The sequence below is a fragment of the Giraffa tippelskirchi genome, chromosome 4 (assembly GCF_054371585.1).
Source record: "Giraffa tippelskirchi isolate mGirTip1 chromosome 4, T2T-mGirTip1v1.2.pri, whole genome shotgun sequence".
NCBI lineage: Eukaryota > Metazoa > Chordata > Mammalia > Artiodactyla > Giraffidae > Giraffa > Giraffa tippelskirchi.
The window spans coordinates 122,755,428-122,769,984 of NC_137278.1; the positions used below are offsets into that span (position 1 = coordinate 122,755,428).

Consider the following 14,557-nt stretch of genomic DNA (forward strand, 5'->3'; position numbering starts at 1 on the left):
TTATTTTTTCCACAGGCACAGAAATATTACCAGTTAACTAATGATTTAGGAAAGGTCTAAAACGAGTTGGCAGGGCTTTAAGATGATAAAATATTATTGTTAAAATACTGAAGCTGTGTGTATTATTATGATTATTTGCATGTTGTGATTATAATCAATATTTTCCACAAGGCCCTTATAATTTTCAAGTATTTTTATTCTTTTCTTAATTTTATTTAATGAATTTGAAAATAAAAACATGCTTTAGTAAAAAGAAAAGTTTAATTAAAAACATTTAAATCTTGGCAATATACCTACACTGTTAATTTTTGTTACATGATTAATTTAAAATTATATAGGATATGAATTCCTAAAACTTGAAAATTACATGTGATTTATAAGAATATCTGTGAAATATTTTCTCTTAGTCTTGCTATTTCTGGACATTTTTTGGTTTATTTCTGGTTCATCTTGTGCTTTCTTAGACTATTAAATTGCTATCATATATTAAAACTTTTAGCTGCATTTTATGTACTTATATCATCTTCCAAAACATATTTTGAAAGTATCATGCTGAGTTTTCTTTTTTAAGAGAACAGAAAGAATCATTTTGTTATAGGAGGCATCATAATGCTAACCATTATCTGAAATCAGACAAGACTCCCAATAGGCAAACGAGGTAGGCACATATAGGCTTGAGGAGTTTTGCTGAGATTGATAGGATTTCCATCCAGTCGAATATCCTCTAGTGCCTTACGAATATAAGTCAAATTTTTAACATTGCAGAAGGTATCTTCATGCATCTCCAGAATGTTGTTATTCTAAAAAAGATTAAGATAAATTATTAGATGAGTTATCTCATATTCCTAGTATTGATTAATAATATAGTCCATTTTGCTCCACCCCTGCTTTTACTCTTTCGTTCCTTCTCTCATCCAGAAATGCACATTATGCAATTATTGTATACATCAACACTTTCTAAAGCAGGGAGGATAAACCAGTAAACATATTAGACATATGCTTGCCTTTATGGAGCTTAGACTTCAGTAATGAGAATATAAGATAATGAGATGAAAAAACAAATTTAAAGAAAACAAATTATTTCCAAAAATAATCTGAACTGAGAAGAAAGGAAAGTGTCTGTGAAAAATTATCTTAAGAGACAGCAATGGAGCTGAGAATGGAATGACAAGGAAACATGGGCATGGGAGAGCTGAGGTAAGAATATCCCAGACAGAACGCCAAGTTCAAATTCTGAAGAATATGCATGGAAAGTTCAAGAATGAGAAAAAAAAAATGTCAAAATGGCTCTTGGGTTGAAAGCTTTGTACATGACTGTTAGGGCTAGTTGGTATATAGTGTTGCTCAAATCTTCTGTTTCTTAGTTGATCTTATGGCTAGTTGTTCTAGCCATTATTAAAAGCAGAATATTGAGGAATCTAACTATTATTGTTGAATTGTCTTTTTCTCCCTTCAATTCTAATCATGAAGTCCTTATAAATTTTGAGGCTTTGTTGTTAGGTACATATGTATTTATAAGCGTTATATCTTTCTGATAGATTGACTCTCTATTTTACAAAGTGTCCATGAGGAATAATACAGATTTAGTGCCTATGCACTATTCTATTTTCTTTGATAGGTAATAGATACACAGTTAATAATTATCATACCTTTAAGTCATTGTCATGTATCAGTGAATGCAGCACCTACTTCATAAACTAAAACTGAGATGCCGGGAGATTTAGATATTTGTTCAATCATTAAATAGTGTCAAGTAGAATTTCAGCCCAGGGAATCTGCTTTTGCCAGATCTGTCATTCTTATAGTATGTTCGAAAATATTTTTCAAATGAATCACAAAAGATTTTTATATAAGCATTAAAAATAAATATAAAATGAAGACAATGTAAATTAAAAACAGCTTTATACTGGATATTGGTGAAGTGATTGTGAAAGAGAAATATTTTTAAGTGTTCACTTGATACTTTTTTAAACCTTAGAATAGGGAATATAAAGCCAATCACTTCAAAAAAAATCTTAGATTGTATATGCAAGCACATTATGTTTAAATATAACATCAGAGACCAGGGTACTCTGTAGACTCAATATCATCAGATAGTAGTAATGAAATTTAATTCAGAATTGGGAAAGAATTTCCAGTTCCTTTTATGGTTCCCTTGAAAATCCTCTTTCTAATCCTAAACCAGGCAAGAAATTCTCATTCACATAGACATTCACCCCCAGAAAAAAGGAAGACCAATAGAGAGCCATCCAGAAACCAGATAAGGACTAGAAAGGGCATCACATTAAGGAAGTTAAATAGTCAGAAAAACTCCCAAGAGATAGATATCTAAGAGTCATAGACAGATACACACACAAAGACACCAAAAAGAAGTATGGAAAGATGTTAATAGGAATGGAAGAAAGGACACAGAGGTAAATAATCACAGAATTCACAGAGTAAAAAAAAAAAGAATCAGACTTGCTCTCACATAGCAGAATCACTTCTTGTGATGGTTTATACTTTTCCTCCTAAAAGATTGTAATATTGCACTATGATAGTGTGTCTTTGAGCACATAATTGTTGTGTTCTCTACAGATTTATTCCATAGAACAGATGAAATTATTACAGAAAGTTGATTACAACTGTATACCAAAAGTTACATCTGAAATAAGAAGTAATTTATCTTTCTTTGTTTCAACAACCAAAAGTGTTTTTTAATTGATCCTATTGTAATGTACTTCAGTGGAGTATATTTGTTTGGCCAAGGTTTGTTCGGGTTTTTCCATAACATCTTACAGAAAAAAACATGAACAAACTTCTTGGTCAATGCAATATTTAGGAAATATTAGACCGTAACATTTTAAAAATATGTTTTCACTCATTACTTCAAAGATAAAATGTAGCTTAAAGGAATTTAAAATAATGCAAGCTTTCAAATATGTTGGTTTAGAAAAAACTGCATTTTCTTAATCCAGAGAGATGAAAGTCCATCATCTCTCAGCAGATAAGAATGTCCTAGGATTGAATTTAACTCAGTTTATGGAACCTAAAATCAAGAGCTAAAACTGACATTTTTTTTTCCTCTGAAAGCTAGAAATCAAATTAAATTTTTCTTTCTCTCTTATTCTCTTCCATTTCATTGGAAATGAAGATTACTTCACACATTTCTTCAGCAGATGAAGCTCTTATTTTCTAAAAAAGAAGATCTGTGTGCCAAAAAGATGCATCATGACTTGGCAAAAAATGAAAATCAAGACTAAAGTTATCAGAAATAAATCAGTATAGATAGAGTCATGAATATGCAAACACCTTGTACTCAGAGTGAGAGTGAGAATAAATGAGAGAAGGAAAAAAAAAACTATCACAGAGTATTAACATGCCATTATACACAGCTTTTGCATCGTGGCTTCCTTCCATTTGCATCTGTTTTGCATGGATGTGTTGGGCATAACTTACTAGTAGAAGCCTACCTGGAGGTGAAGGGCCCGCAGATTTTCCGGGAGTGGTAGAGGGATGTGGTCCAAGTTGTTATCCGTGAGGTAGAGATGATGGAGATCATACATATCCTGTAAACATTCCAAATGTAGGGCCTTAATAGAAATTAGAGGTGCCACAGTCGTATCGCTCATCCCCTGTCCATGAAACTATTTGTAAAATAACACATGCCTGTTCAGGTCTTGTTTTCTAAGTGAATGAGTGAGTGAAGTCGCCCAGTCATGTCCGACTCTTTGTGACCCCATGGACTGTAGCCTACCAGGCTCCTCCGTCCATGAGATTTCCCAGGCAAGAGTATTGCAATGAGTTGCCATGCTTTCTAAAGTTCAGGCAAATTAGTTTTCTGTGTTCCTGGACAATTCAAATGAGTTCTGCAAGAACTGATAGCAAGCAAATATCTCTCGATGTAGATGAAACATCTTTCTTAGTCTTGGGAAGAACCTACTTTGTCCACTCTAACTTTCTCAGTTTAAGCAAGGCATTGATTTCCCACATAGAGATTCTGCAATAAAATTTTGAGGATTATGGTGAGAAGTAACAAGAATTTCCTTCATGTTACAGGAATGGGAAAATGAGAAATTCTCCCCGAGAAAATCCTACCATCTCCAGCGCAAGTACCAAGAGGGCAGCCTAACAAGACAGAATATACGTTTAGACACTACCAGATCTACTCCGACCAAATGTCACAGGACAACCTGTGACCATGCCAATAGACTCTGAGTAAGGGGACTAGATTTGATCCTTGCCAGGCTCTGATGAGGTGTCCTAACTCCCTTGCCCGCCACAGTGGTGTCACAGGAGCACTAGTCGAGATCCAGGCTTTCTACCATTGCCCAGGGCTAGCACATCCACACAACCCCTTGTAGCCTCCATGGAAGTTGTGAGATGTCCCTTCAAACAGTAGCTTAAATTTATTTGTTCAACAGATATTTAGAGAAGCAGCTCGAAGGGAGTTAAGAATGGGTAAGAAAGCCAAACTGGTACTGTTCTCAGACTCTCTGTGGTTATGCCAAGCAAAGCCATTCTAACCCCAAACTTGTTTCCTTCACTTAGAAAATGAAATTCATAAGATTAGCTGAATCCATCCCCCTTGCAGATAATTTAGAAGGCTTCTACCCTCAAGGCACCACCCACACTCTGTACAAATAACTGTCCTTCCAACCACACAAAGTACTCTCCTTGAGTGGAGCCTTGGTAAATATGAGTCATTTGGCTTATAGCATTCTTAGGTGCATCTTAACAGACTGGTGCTCCACCCACTTCTTATTCCAGCTAGGCTTTCTGTTCTTGGTTCTTGAGCAGCCTCAGAATGTACCAGAACACAGTATTTCCCAAAGTTTATTTTAGGCATTAGAAGTCTCATCAAATTGAATCCCTTTGTGGAAATAAAAAGGCTAGACACTGATAGCAAAGGGAACGGGAAGATTGAAGTATTTCATATTCAAACTTAAAACTCACTTTAAATGCCTCTTGCTTTATTCCTTTCCTTCCAAGTCTATTGTTGCTGATATCAATAAATCTCAAAGTGGTTGGCAGTTCTGGGAGCTGCCTGATTTTGTTGTCACGCAGGACAAGCTCTCGGAGTTGAGGCAGCTTTCTGAATGCATCTTCATCAATCTCAGATATTAAGTTTGATGTCAGATCAATCTTTCTTAGATCATCTGGAAGAGAAAAATCAGAGAAGTAGTTGAATATGCTTCACTCACCTAAAAATATAAATACAAGATTTCCCACATATAAACAAATGTAAACATGAATTAGCAATAGTTAATGAAACAATTATTTCTAACAACTTTATAAAAATTTAATAGACTGCTGCTGCTGCTCAGTCATGTCTGACTCTTTGCAACCCCATGGACTACAGCCCTCTAGGCTCATCTGTCCATGGGATTCTCCAGGCAGGAATACTGGAGTGGGTTGCCATTCCCTTTTCCAGGGGATCTTCCTGACCCAGGGATTGAACCCCTTCCCTTGTGTCTCCTGCAATGGCAGGTGGGTTCCTTACCACTGAACCACCTGGATTTCCTCCAAATACTATTCATATTTATGCACTCCAAAGAAAGTGTAGCCTTAGCAAAGAAATTGACACATTTTATTTCATTATATTTAAAATAATTGATCTTTTTCCTATATTCCTCATAAATTTTGTCTGGATCTTACTATTTAAAATATTTTTTCTCCGTGCTGGCAGATTATTATATTTTCTAACAGTAATAGATGAATTAGCATTAATTAAAGAAATTTTAGGCATTAAAAAGAATGCATTAAAAAGGCATTGAAAAGAAATTTTCAAATGATTAAAACACTTAATGAAGACAAATACCAACTTTCTTCAAAGTTGGCAACAATCGTAAGGTCAGAATTTAGATTTGCATTCATCAATTATAAACAAATTGTGCTTTTTTTTTTTAATTGTGCTTCAATGGAAGTCTATTCGAACAAGCCAGATCCTACTAAATATATGGTCATGACTTTCTGCTCTTATTGTGACAATGTGATAATGAGTTTTAGCCTATAAAATATAATTATTTGTGATTTTTGTTTACTTGAAAATAGTTTGAGAATATTAACAACTATATAGTTTCATGTGCATAAGTCACATCACTTCAATCATATCTGACTCTTTGTGACCTCATGGACTAAGGATTGTCATTGGGATTCTCCAGGCAAGAATACTGGACTGGGTTGCTATGGCTTCCTCCAGGGGACCTTCCCTATGCAGGGATCAAACCCATGTTTCTTATGTCTCCTGCATTGGCAGGCAGATTCTTTACCACTAATGCCACTTGGGAAATCCACATAGTTTCATAACAACTTTTAATGATTGATCATTCTTTCTTATCGTAATTAAAATAAACCTTCAAGCATACAAATAAGTAAAAATTGATTTTTGAGACATATTTTGATATTCAAGTTTCACTTTCGATACCAACATTTTATAATGAAAACATTTATGAAACAAAAGGGAAAGATATTAGTGCCAGCATCCATACTTAGGCTTGCAAAATCATTTTTGTTGATCTTTTTAATTCTGTTAAAACGGGAATAGAAATAAGCTGTGTTCTTGGGCAGTGGAGGAATAGCATCAAGTTCATGGTCATCACAGTATACGGTGGTACTTATACAAGTACACAGAAGGCAGGTTGGAAAGTCTAAAAGAGAGGCAAACAATATATGTAAGCAACAAGCAATTTCTAACAAATAATGGGGTTACAAATGTTTGTTAAGCGAGATTACAGTCTCATATAGACTATTCTGGCATATTTAATATCTTCTCATGTAGTTTTTTATAAATAAAATACTAAAGTCAAATATAACAACCCAGGCTGCCCCAATAATTAATATATTCTTTGTAATGTTTTGAAATTTTATTTTAAATTATCTACTGAAATTGCATGATTGTTGATTTTATATTTATTGAAAATTCTATTTTCAGAAGTAAATATTAAGATGGCAGTTTTTATAAATTTAAAACATCACATATAATATTTTTATTAGATCTTTCATTCAGTATTTAAACACTCCACTGAAATAAAATCAAGGGAAAAGGTAGGGCAATTATCATTAATAGTAATCACTCAATATGCATTTATTGAATCTATTCTATGTAAGCTGCACTGTGGTAGCTGGTGAAACAGTGGTAAGCACAAAGACACACTTCTGTTTCATGATCTGCTGTGTAAGATGAATGTTAATCACACAAATACAGTGATGATGTGGTAAATGTCATGGAATATCATAAAAGCATAAAATAGGAGAATTTGATCTAGTCTGAGAGTCATGGTTCTTTGAGGAGGTGATAACTGAGTGGAAATCCCAAGAAGAGCAGGACCTGACTGTTCAGCCAAGCGGAAAGAGTCTGCAGGCAGAGGACGCAGCACGTACCAGGTCCCTTCACTCTGGGGGAACTGAGAGGTGGTCCCTGTAGCTACAGCACAGAAGCATTGGAATGTGTAGGACAGAAAACACACAGGCCTTATGGGCTGTGTTACAGGTTTTGTCTCTTGTCCTAAGGATGGGCAGGAGTATTACATGATCAGATTTGCATATTAAGATATCACCCTGCTTGAAGGTGAGCTGGAAGACTGATTGATGGGGAGCAGTAAAGTGGGATGGGCATAGGGGCAATGAGTTATCAAGATAAAAGATGGTGCTTGCTTGGCTCTGATAATGTGATAGAAAAGGCAACAGATCCCCCCTAAAAAATTCAAGTTATATTATATCTCCATTTATTAATCTATTCTCTCTCTCTCTGTCTCTCTCTCTCTCACACGCACACACGCACACACACACACACACAGCCCCCTCCTTCACTCTCTGCTTATTGGTCTTATAGAGGACAGAGAGCTTCTAAGGGAGATAGAGAAGCAATGGTCAGAAGAAAAGAAGGATAATAGATGGTCAGTATTATGGACGCCAAGTGGAGAGATAGTTTGAAGGAACAGGAAACAGAAAATAATCTAAATCTGCTGAGATGTCAGTTAAGGACTGAAAAATATCTCTTGGAGTAGTTACTGTGGAGGTTATAGGAGACTTCAGTAAGAGCTGTGGAGTGATAAGGCTAGAAGCCAGATCACAGTCCCTAAAGGAGGATGTAGGAGGTGAGGAAATAGTTACAGAACATGCAGACAATGTTTTTGAGGTGTTTGACTGTAAAGAAAAAGGAAAGAGAGATAGTGATAACTGTAAGACGTATTTGTAGTGTGTATGATGAGGAAATGGACTAAAGTGGGAGAGATTTGAAGTAAAGTATCCAAAGGGAAAGAGATTGAAGATAAAAAGGATCCTGAGAGGGCAGCAGGAAATGGAACTGAACACAATGGGAAGCATTTACATCCCACATGAGGGAGCACAGACAGTTCCTCTGTTGTAATAGGAGGAAGGGGAAGAGGCGAGATTGTCTGTCAGTCAGTTCAGTTGCTCGTTCATGTCCAGCTCTTTGCAACTCCATGGACTGCAGCATGACAAGCTTCCCTGTCCATCATCAATTCTTAGAGCTTGTTCAAACTCATATCCATCAAGTTGGTGATGCCTTCCAACCATCTCATCCTCTGTTGTCCCCTTCTTCTCCTACCTTCAATCTTTCCCAGAATCAGGGTCTTTTCCAGTGAGTCAGCTTGTCCCATGAGGTGGCCCAAGTATTGGAACTTCAACTTCAGCATCAGTCCTTTCAATGAATATTCAGGACTGATTTCCTTTAGGATGGACTGGTTGGATCTCCTTGCAGTCCAAGGGACTCTCAAGAGTCTTCTCCAACACCACAGTTCAAAAGCATCAATTCTCTGGTGCTCAGCTTTCTTTATGGTCCAGCTCTCACATCCTTACATTACTGCTGGAAAAACTGTAGCTTTGACTATACGGACTTTTGTCAGCCAAGTAACGTCTCTCCTTTTTAATATGCTGTCTAGGTTTGTCATAACTTTTCTTCCAAGGAGCAAATGTCTTTTCATTTCATGGCTGCAGTTTCCATCTGCAGTGATTTTGGAGTCCAAGAAAGTAAAGTCTGCCACTGTTTCCATTGTTTCCCCATCTATTTGCCATGAAGTGATGGGACCGGATGCCATGATCTTAAGTTATTTGAATGCTGAGTTTCAAGCCAGCTTTTTCACACACATCTTTCACTTTCATCAAGGGGCTCTTTAGTTCCTCTTCACTTTCTGCCATAAGGGTGGTGTCATCTGCATATCTGATGTTATTGATATTTCTCCCAGCAATCTTTGTTGGGAGCCATTCTGGATCTACTGCTGATGACAAATCACGGCACCAATCAAGAAGAAACTGCAAAGCTGTTTGTCTCCAGGATCAGAACCTTCCCTCCTTCCTGTTTCTATGCTTCTGTTGTGGCTAGCTGTGTTTCATTCTTTGATGGCTGGAGTTGTAGGGGCTTCCATGATGAGGTCATAAGAGTCCAGGAAAAAGAAAAATGATCCCTTGCCCCAGAGAAACATTCCAAAAATGATTAAACCTACTGAGGCCCCTGCCTGGTGGGTCCCTAACATTCAGCCAGGGAATAAGGCCATGATCATTTGGAAAACAAGCCCTAAGCCTATTGTGACCTGGCCTCATGAGGAGATTGTTATTGATGACTGGAAAACTTGGGTCATGTATCAGGGAAAATTACAGAAATCTAAGAATCTAAGCATAAACGGAAAAGAACTATATGAATTGTATTGTAAATGGTTTCTAGGTAAACTGCAAAAGACTTGTCCCTGCCAGAAATAGTCTTGTATTATGTGGGTAGATGGTAAACAAACCACCACTGACAATGGCTGTACTATGAGAAACTTTTTGCCCTTAGACACCGCTATAGTCCTTATTCACTGAAGCAAGATGCTGTATTCGCTGTAGTAGCAGGCTGTACAGAAAAAGTAGATGGAATGATATGATTCATAGACTATGTTCTAGTAAAATAAAAATAAGTTTTGGGGTAAACATGTAACCAGAATGTGACAATAGACTAGAAAAAAACTTTTAACACATCTTAGAATCAGGGGATGTTGATCTGAATGGAAAAATATTGTAAGAATCATTACGTAGAAGAACACGTGCTATATAAATAGAGACTAAAGCAATAAAGATTATGGTCTTTGGGCCATCAAAAACTCTCTGTCTCCTTTCTTTTCCTTTCGCCAATGCCGTTCATCCCTTGGGGACCCCTGGACCAGCTAGAGCGGGACTCCGGCAAATCTTGATTACATTTTGTGCTTCTTCCAGCCCAGCATTTAGCATGATGTACTCTGCATATAAGTTATATAAACAGGGTGACAATATATAGCCTTGACGTACTCCTTGCCCAATTTGGAACCAGTCTGTTGTTCCTTGTCCGGTTCTAACTGTTGCTTCTTGACCTGCATGCAGATTTCTCAGGAGGCAGGTAAGGTGGTCTGGTATTCCCATCTCTTTAGGAATTTTCCACAGTTTGTGGTATCCACACAGTCAAAGCCTTTGGCATAGTCAGTAAAGCAGAATTAGATGTTTTTCTGGAACTCTCTTGCTTTTTCAGTGATCCAATGGATGTTGGCAATTTGATCTCTGGCTCCTCTCCCTTTTCTAAATCCAGCTTGAATATCTGGAAGTTCTCAGTTCACCTACTGTTGAAGCCTGGCTTGGAGAATTTTGAGCATTACTTTGCTAATGTGTGAGATGAGTGCAATTGTGCGGTAGGTAGTTTGAGCATTCTTTGGCATTGCCTTTCTTTGGGAGTGGAATGAAAACTGACCTTTTCCAGTCCTTTGGCCACTGCTGAGTTTCCAAATTTGCTGGATGATGATGGAAATGTAGGTAAAATGTGTAGGGCGTGGATATAGATGTAGGTAAATTATGTGTCTAAAAATAGAAAGACCAAAGAGCCATTGACCTGAAGACTGTATTTTCTTTGTGTAGGAGGAAGCTAAGCTTTCTGACGAGTTTGAGGAGTTTAGGGAGAAGGAGAGAATGGTTGTATAGATGTGAGATGGATGAAGAAATTAAAATAGCCATGAGAGATAGAAGAAAAAAGTGATGGAAGACTTTCTTGGGATTGCTTGGTGATCCTCATTTAGCTGAGATTTTGCTGGTTTTAGCATTGGAAGCCTCGTGTCTTGGGATCCCTCACTCCCAGGCAAATCAGGACATTTGGTTGCCCTTGTTGAAGGATCCATTTGTGGTTTGAGATCAAGAATTAGTAATGCATCTACTAAGGTCTTATTGTTGTTGTTGTTTAGTTGTTAAGTGGTATCTGACTCTTTTCAACTCCATGGACTGTAGCCCACTAGGCTCCAGTGTCCATGGAATTTTCTAGGCAAGTATACTGGAATGGGCTGCCATTTCCTTCTCCATGGTATCTTTCTGACCCAGGGATTGAACCCAAGTCTCCTGCATTGCAGGAGAATTTTAGTGATTTTGATTATAGAGTTAGGATTCCCAAGAAAACAAGGTCATTAAATAGAAAAAATCACTTATAACAACTCCAGGAATGAAAGCTATTTTAGGAATGGAAGTTTGAGAAAAAATTTTAAGGGAGAGCAATAAAACACTTAATACTTGCTAATTTCTCTAATTATTATAAATAAATATTTGCTACTTATCACAAAGTTTCAAGAATAAAAGCATTTCATTCTTCTATATATTCATGGCCATGCTCATTTAGCAGTAATTGCTTAGAGTAATTATATATAGTCACAACAATTGTTTTTAATTCTAGTTTTTTTTCCACTTATAACTCAAGCTTACTCAATGTAGCTTCTGAATATTCTAGAAATTGATATTTATAGTAACCAATAATGTTTCAGTTTTTAATGCTTTAAATATTTCTAAACAATTTGACTTAAACGAATTTACAATTTACAATTTAATTTTTAAAGTTTAGAATTTACTTTTGTGCAAAGTAAAATGTGAATTAAAATTTTAATTTCATTACTTAGACTCCTTTAAGAAACACATTTTTTTAAGTCATAATTTTTCTTGTTTCAAAATTTACATTATTGAGCCATAAATTTGACTAGAGCTTTTTAAAAGATTGGGCATTCTACTCCTCTTATTCTTGGCACATCAGATAATTCCAGATCAGTCAACTTTTGAAAGTTCTGAAATTACTTAAAAGAAAGTAATGTTCTAGAGATATTTCATTTCCCTGTTTGGAGGCATTCTGCTGGGAATTTCTGCACATTTGCTTCTCATTGTGTGTGTGTCTCCCGGGTTCTGTTTTTAGCATGGTCTATCACCCCACGGAAAGCTGACTGTGTGGAAAGAATACATGTATTCATTATAGACCGGATTTAGTGGTTTCTGTCTTCATTTCAGCACCATTACATACCCCCTCCATGATCTTGGACCACTTTTATGGTATTTAGAATTTTAGTTTGCCTACTTATAAAGTGAAAATAATAATAACTAGCACCTTAGTACTACTGTGTCTCTTCAAAGACGCACTATAAAACACTTTAGTGACTGGCGTATTGGCAGCATTTCACAAAAGACAATTTTCATAGGACTTCTTAGTGAATAGTGAGTAACTCATAGAATCAGAGAGTACCTTGGTAATTACCAGGGACTGGGTGGAGGGGGAAATGGTTTCAGGTGTGAAAATGAGTTATGTTCTAGACATCTGCTTACAACACAGTGCCTACAGTTAATGAATCATTCACTGAACAATTTGTTGAGAGTAAATTTTAAAAAATTATCTTCTATCAATAATAATGAGAATCACTAACACTGATGATGTTTACTATGGGCCAGGCACTAAATGTATTCACTTAATCCCTGCAACAACTCTATGAGGTAACATCTATTACTGATTATCCCATTTGCTAGATGAGGAAACAAAGGCAAAAAAATATTGAATGCTTTGCTCAAGACTGTCTATCCAGCAAATCTGAAAGTGGGGATCTGAATGCTCTTTCCTCTCTTTCATTCTCTCAGTGTGTTCTGTACACTTTTTCTTATATTAACTATAACACTTACTGTCTCTAAGTTGGTTTACATGTCTGTCTCTCTGTACTAGACAGAAATATCTGTGAAAATGGTAGTCATTTACAGATGTTTGGTATATCCAGAACTTACAGTACAGAGACACTTGATGCTAAGTAAACCTTCGCAATGGAAACTATTCACTTTTTCTGCACCCCTCTCATCAGAGCACACACATTCTCCATGTGTGTAAAGGTATTCTACTGTGAGTCCACTTGAATACCTCCCAAGGTTGACACTGATAAATTTTAACATGAGATATAGACAAACCATAGACTCACATTTAGCACCAGGAATTCCTTTTATGACCCAAAAGGCCCTGGTTTACATAACTTTCAGGTCCTATAAAGTGGAGTCCAATATTATGGAACACCGTCTTCCCTTTTCCTTTCTCTGCTCCTAGAACTGAGTGGAAAGGCAGCCTGGTTTCCACTAAGAACACACTCAAGAATCAGAACAAGCTTGTTTAAAACTCAATGTGTGAAACTAATGCTGTGTGATCTCTGGAAAATTCCTACCCTTTCTGAGCTAGTTTCCTAGGTAATGATATGAAAAAATGAATACTAATACCTTCACAGGGAGGTTGTAGTAGTCACATGAGATAATGTGACATGAGGCATTATGGCCCCCCAAAAGTGTGCTCAATCAACGGAAAACATTATTACTATCATCACCATCATCCTCACCATCATCACTTATCTCCTTGAAATGCTGGGACCTGATCTCTCAGATATGGGTTCTGATCTTGCTAATAGTGTATCCTTTGGTTTAGAAATGCATTCCACCACAAAGCTTTTTGAGTAATGATGCCAGGCAAATATTTTCACCCCACATCTTTGGTTATTTGATCATTTCCATCATGCCAAAGCTGAATTATTAAAACTGCTTTATATTTTAACACAAAATACATGTGTATCTCTTGCTTCAAACCTAGCCTCTAGCAAAGCTTTCTCCTTGGGTCATGTGGGTCCCTGCAGAGTTGGAACTTGGCAGTTTTGAGAAATGGACAAGTGAACGTCATTACAATCCAGCTCTGATGGGCCTGACCTTCATTGGTGTGTGGACCCAGAACCCCGGTGAATTCAGGCTCTTGTGGGGAAGAACCATCGATCAGCCTGGGGGTAGATTCCTCTTCCTCTTCCTCTTCAGCCTCCTCTGGCTGTGCGGGCGGGGTGAGGAGCTCTCTGTTCCCGGAAGGCATCACTGTCGCTATTTCCATCTAAAAAAGAAGCAGAATTTCATCAGGCAACCTTCTCAATCACTCTTTGTGGCAGTGACACAAATTAAAAAAAAAAAGTATCCATCTTTGCCACAAGAGGTCGCTGGTGTCCTGAAGTTGAACACTGTGACGCCTGCTTGCCTGAGAAGGCACATGCGGTTCCTGTTTTGTTTTTAATTAATTTTGTTTCTCAAATCTTAGTAATAGTTTCCAGTGCCTTTTTAATTTTGGTCTTATTGCTCTTTAAAACACCCGCATGTGTTTATTTCAAAGGTTTAAAAATAACTTTGTTTATTGTTTTCTAAATACATAGTGTTGCAAGAATGCCTTATTGTGAAAGATTCTGAGAGTAAAATCAGAAATTCCCCTTCCTCCTGCAGCCCCAATTCTACTCCCAATAAGAAACTGATGTGT

At 36.9% G+C, this 14,557-nt stretch overlaps 1 protein-coding gene across 2 annotated transcripts in view; it reads right to left on the reverse strand.

The window, feature by feature from the left end:
- Positions 1-552: 552 nt before the first annotated feature.
- EPYC (epiphycan) overlaps positions 553-14,557 on the reverse strand; it is a 41,258-nt gene continuing 27,253 nt past the window's right edge. For both annotated transcript variants that reach the window (XM_081484319.1, XM_081484320.1), the window contains exons 2-6: positions 13,972-14,143; positions 6,471-6,629; positions 4,936-5,138; positions 3,453-3,548; positions 553-800 (exon numbers count right to left, since the gene is read on the reverse strand). In XM_081484319.1, the coding sequence (XP_081340445.1) occupies positions 630-800; positions 3,453-3,548; positions 4,936-5,138; positions 6,471-6,629; positions 13,972-14,143 (801 nt within the window). In that variant the 3' untranslated portion in view covers positions 553-629. The remainder of the gene's footprint in view (positions 801-3,452; positions 3,549-4,935; positions 5,139-6,470; positions 6,630-13,971; positions 14,144-14,557) is intronic.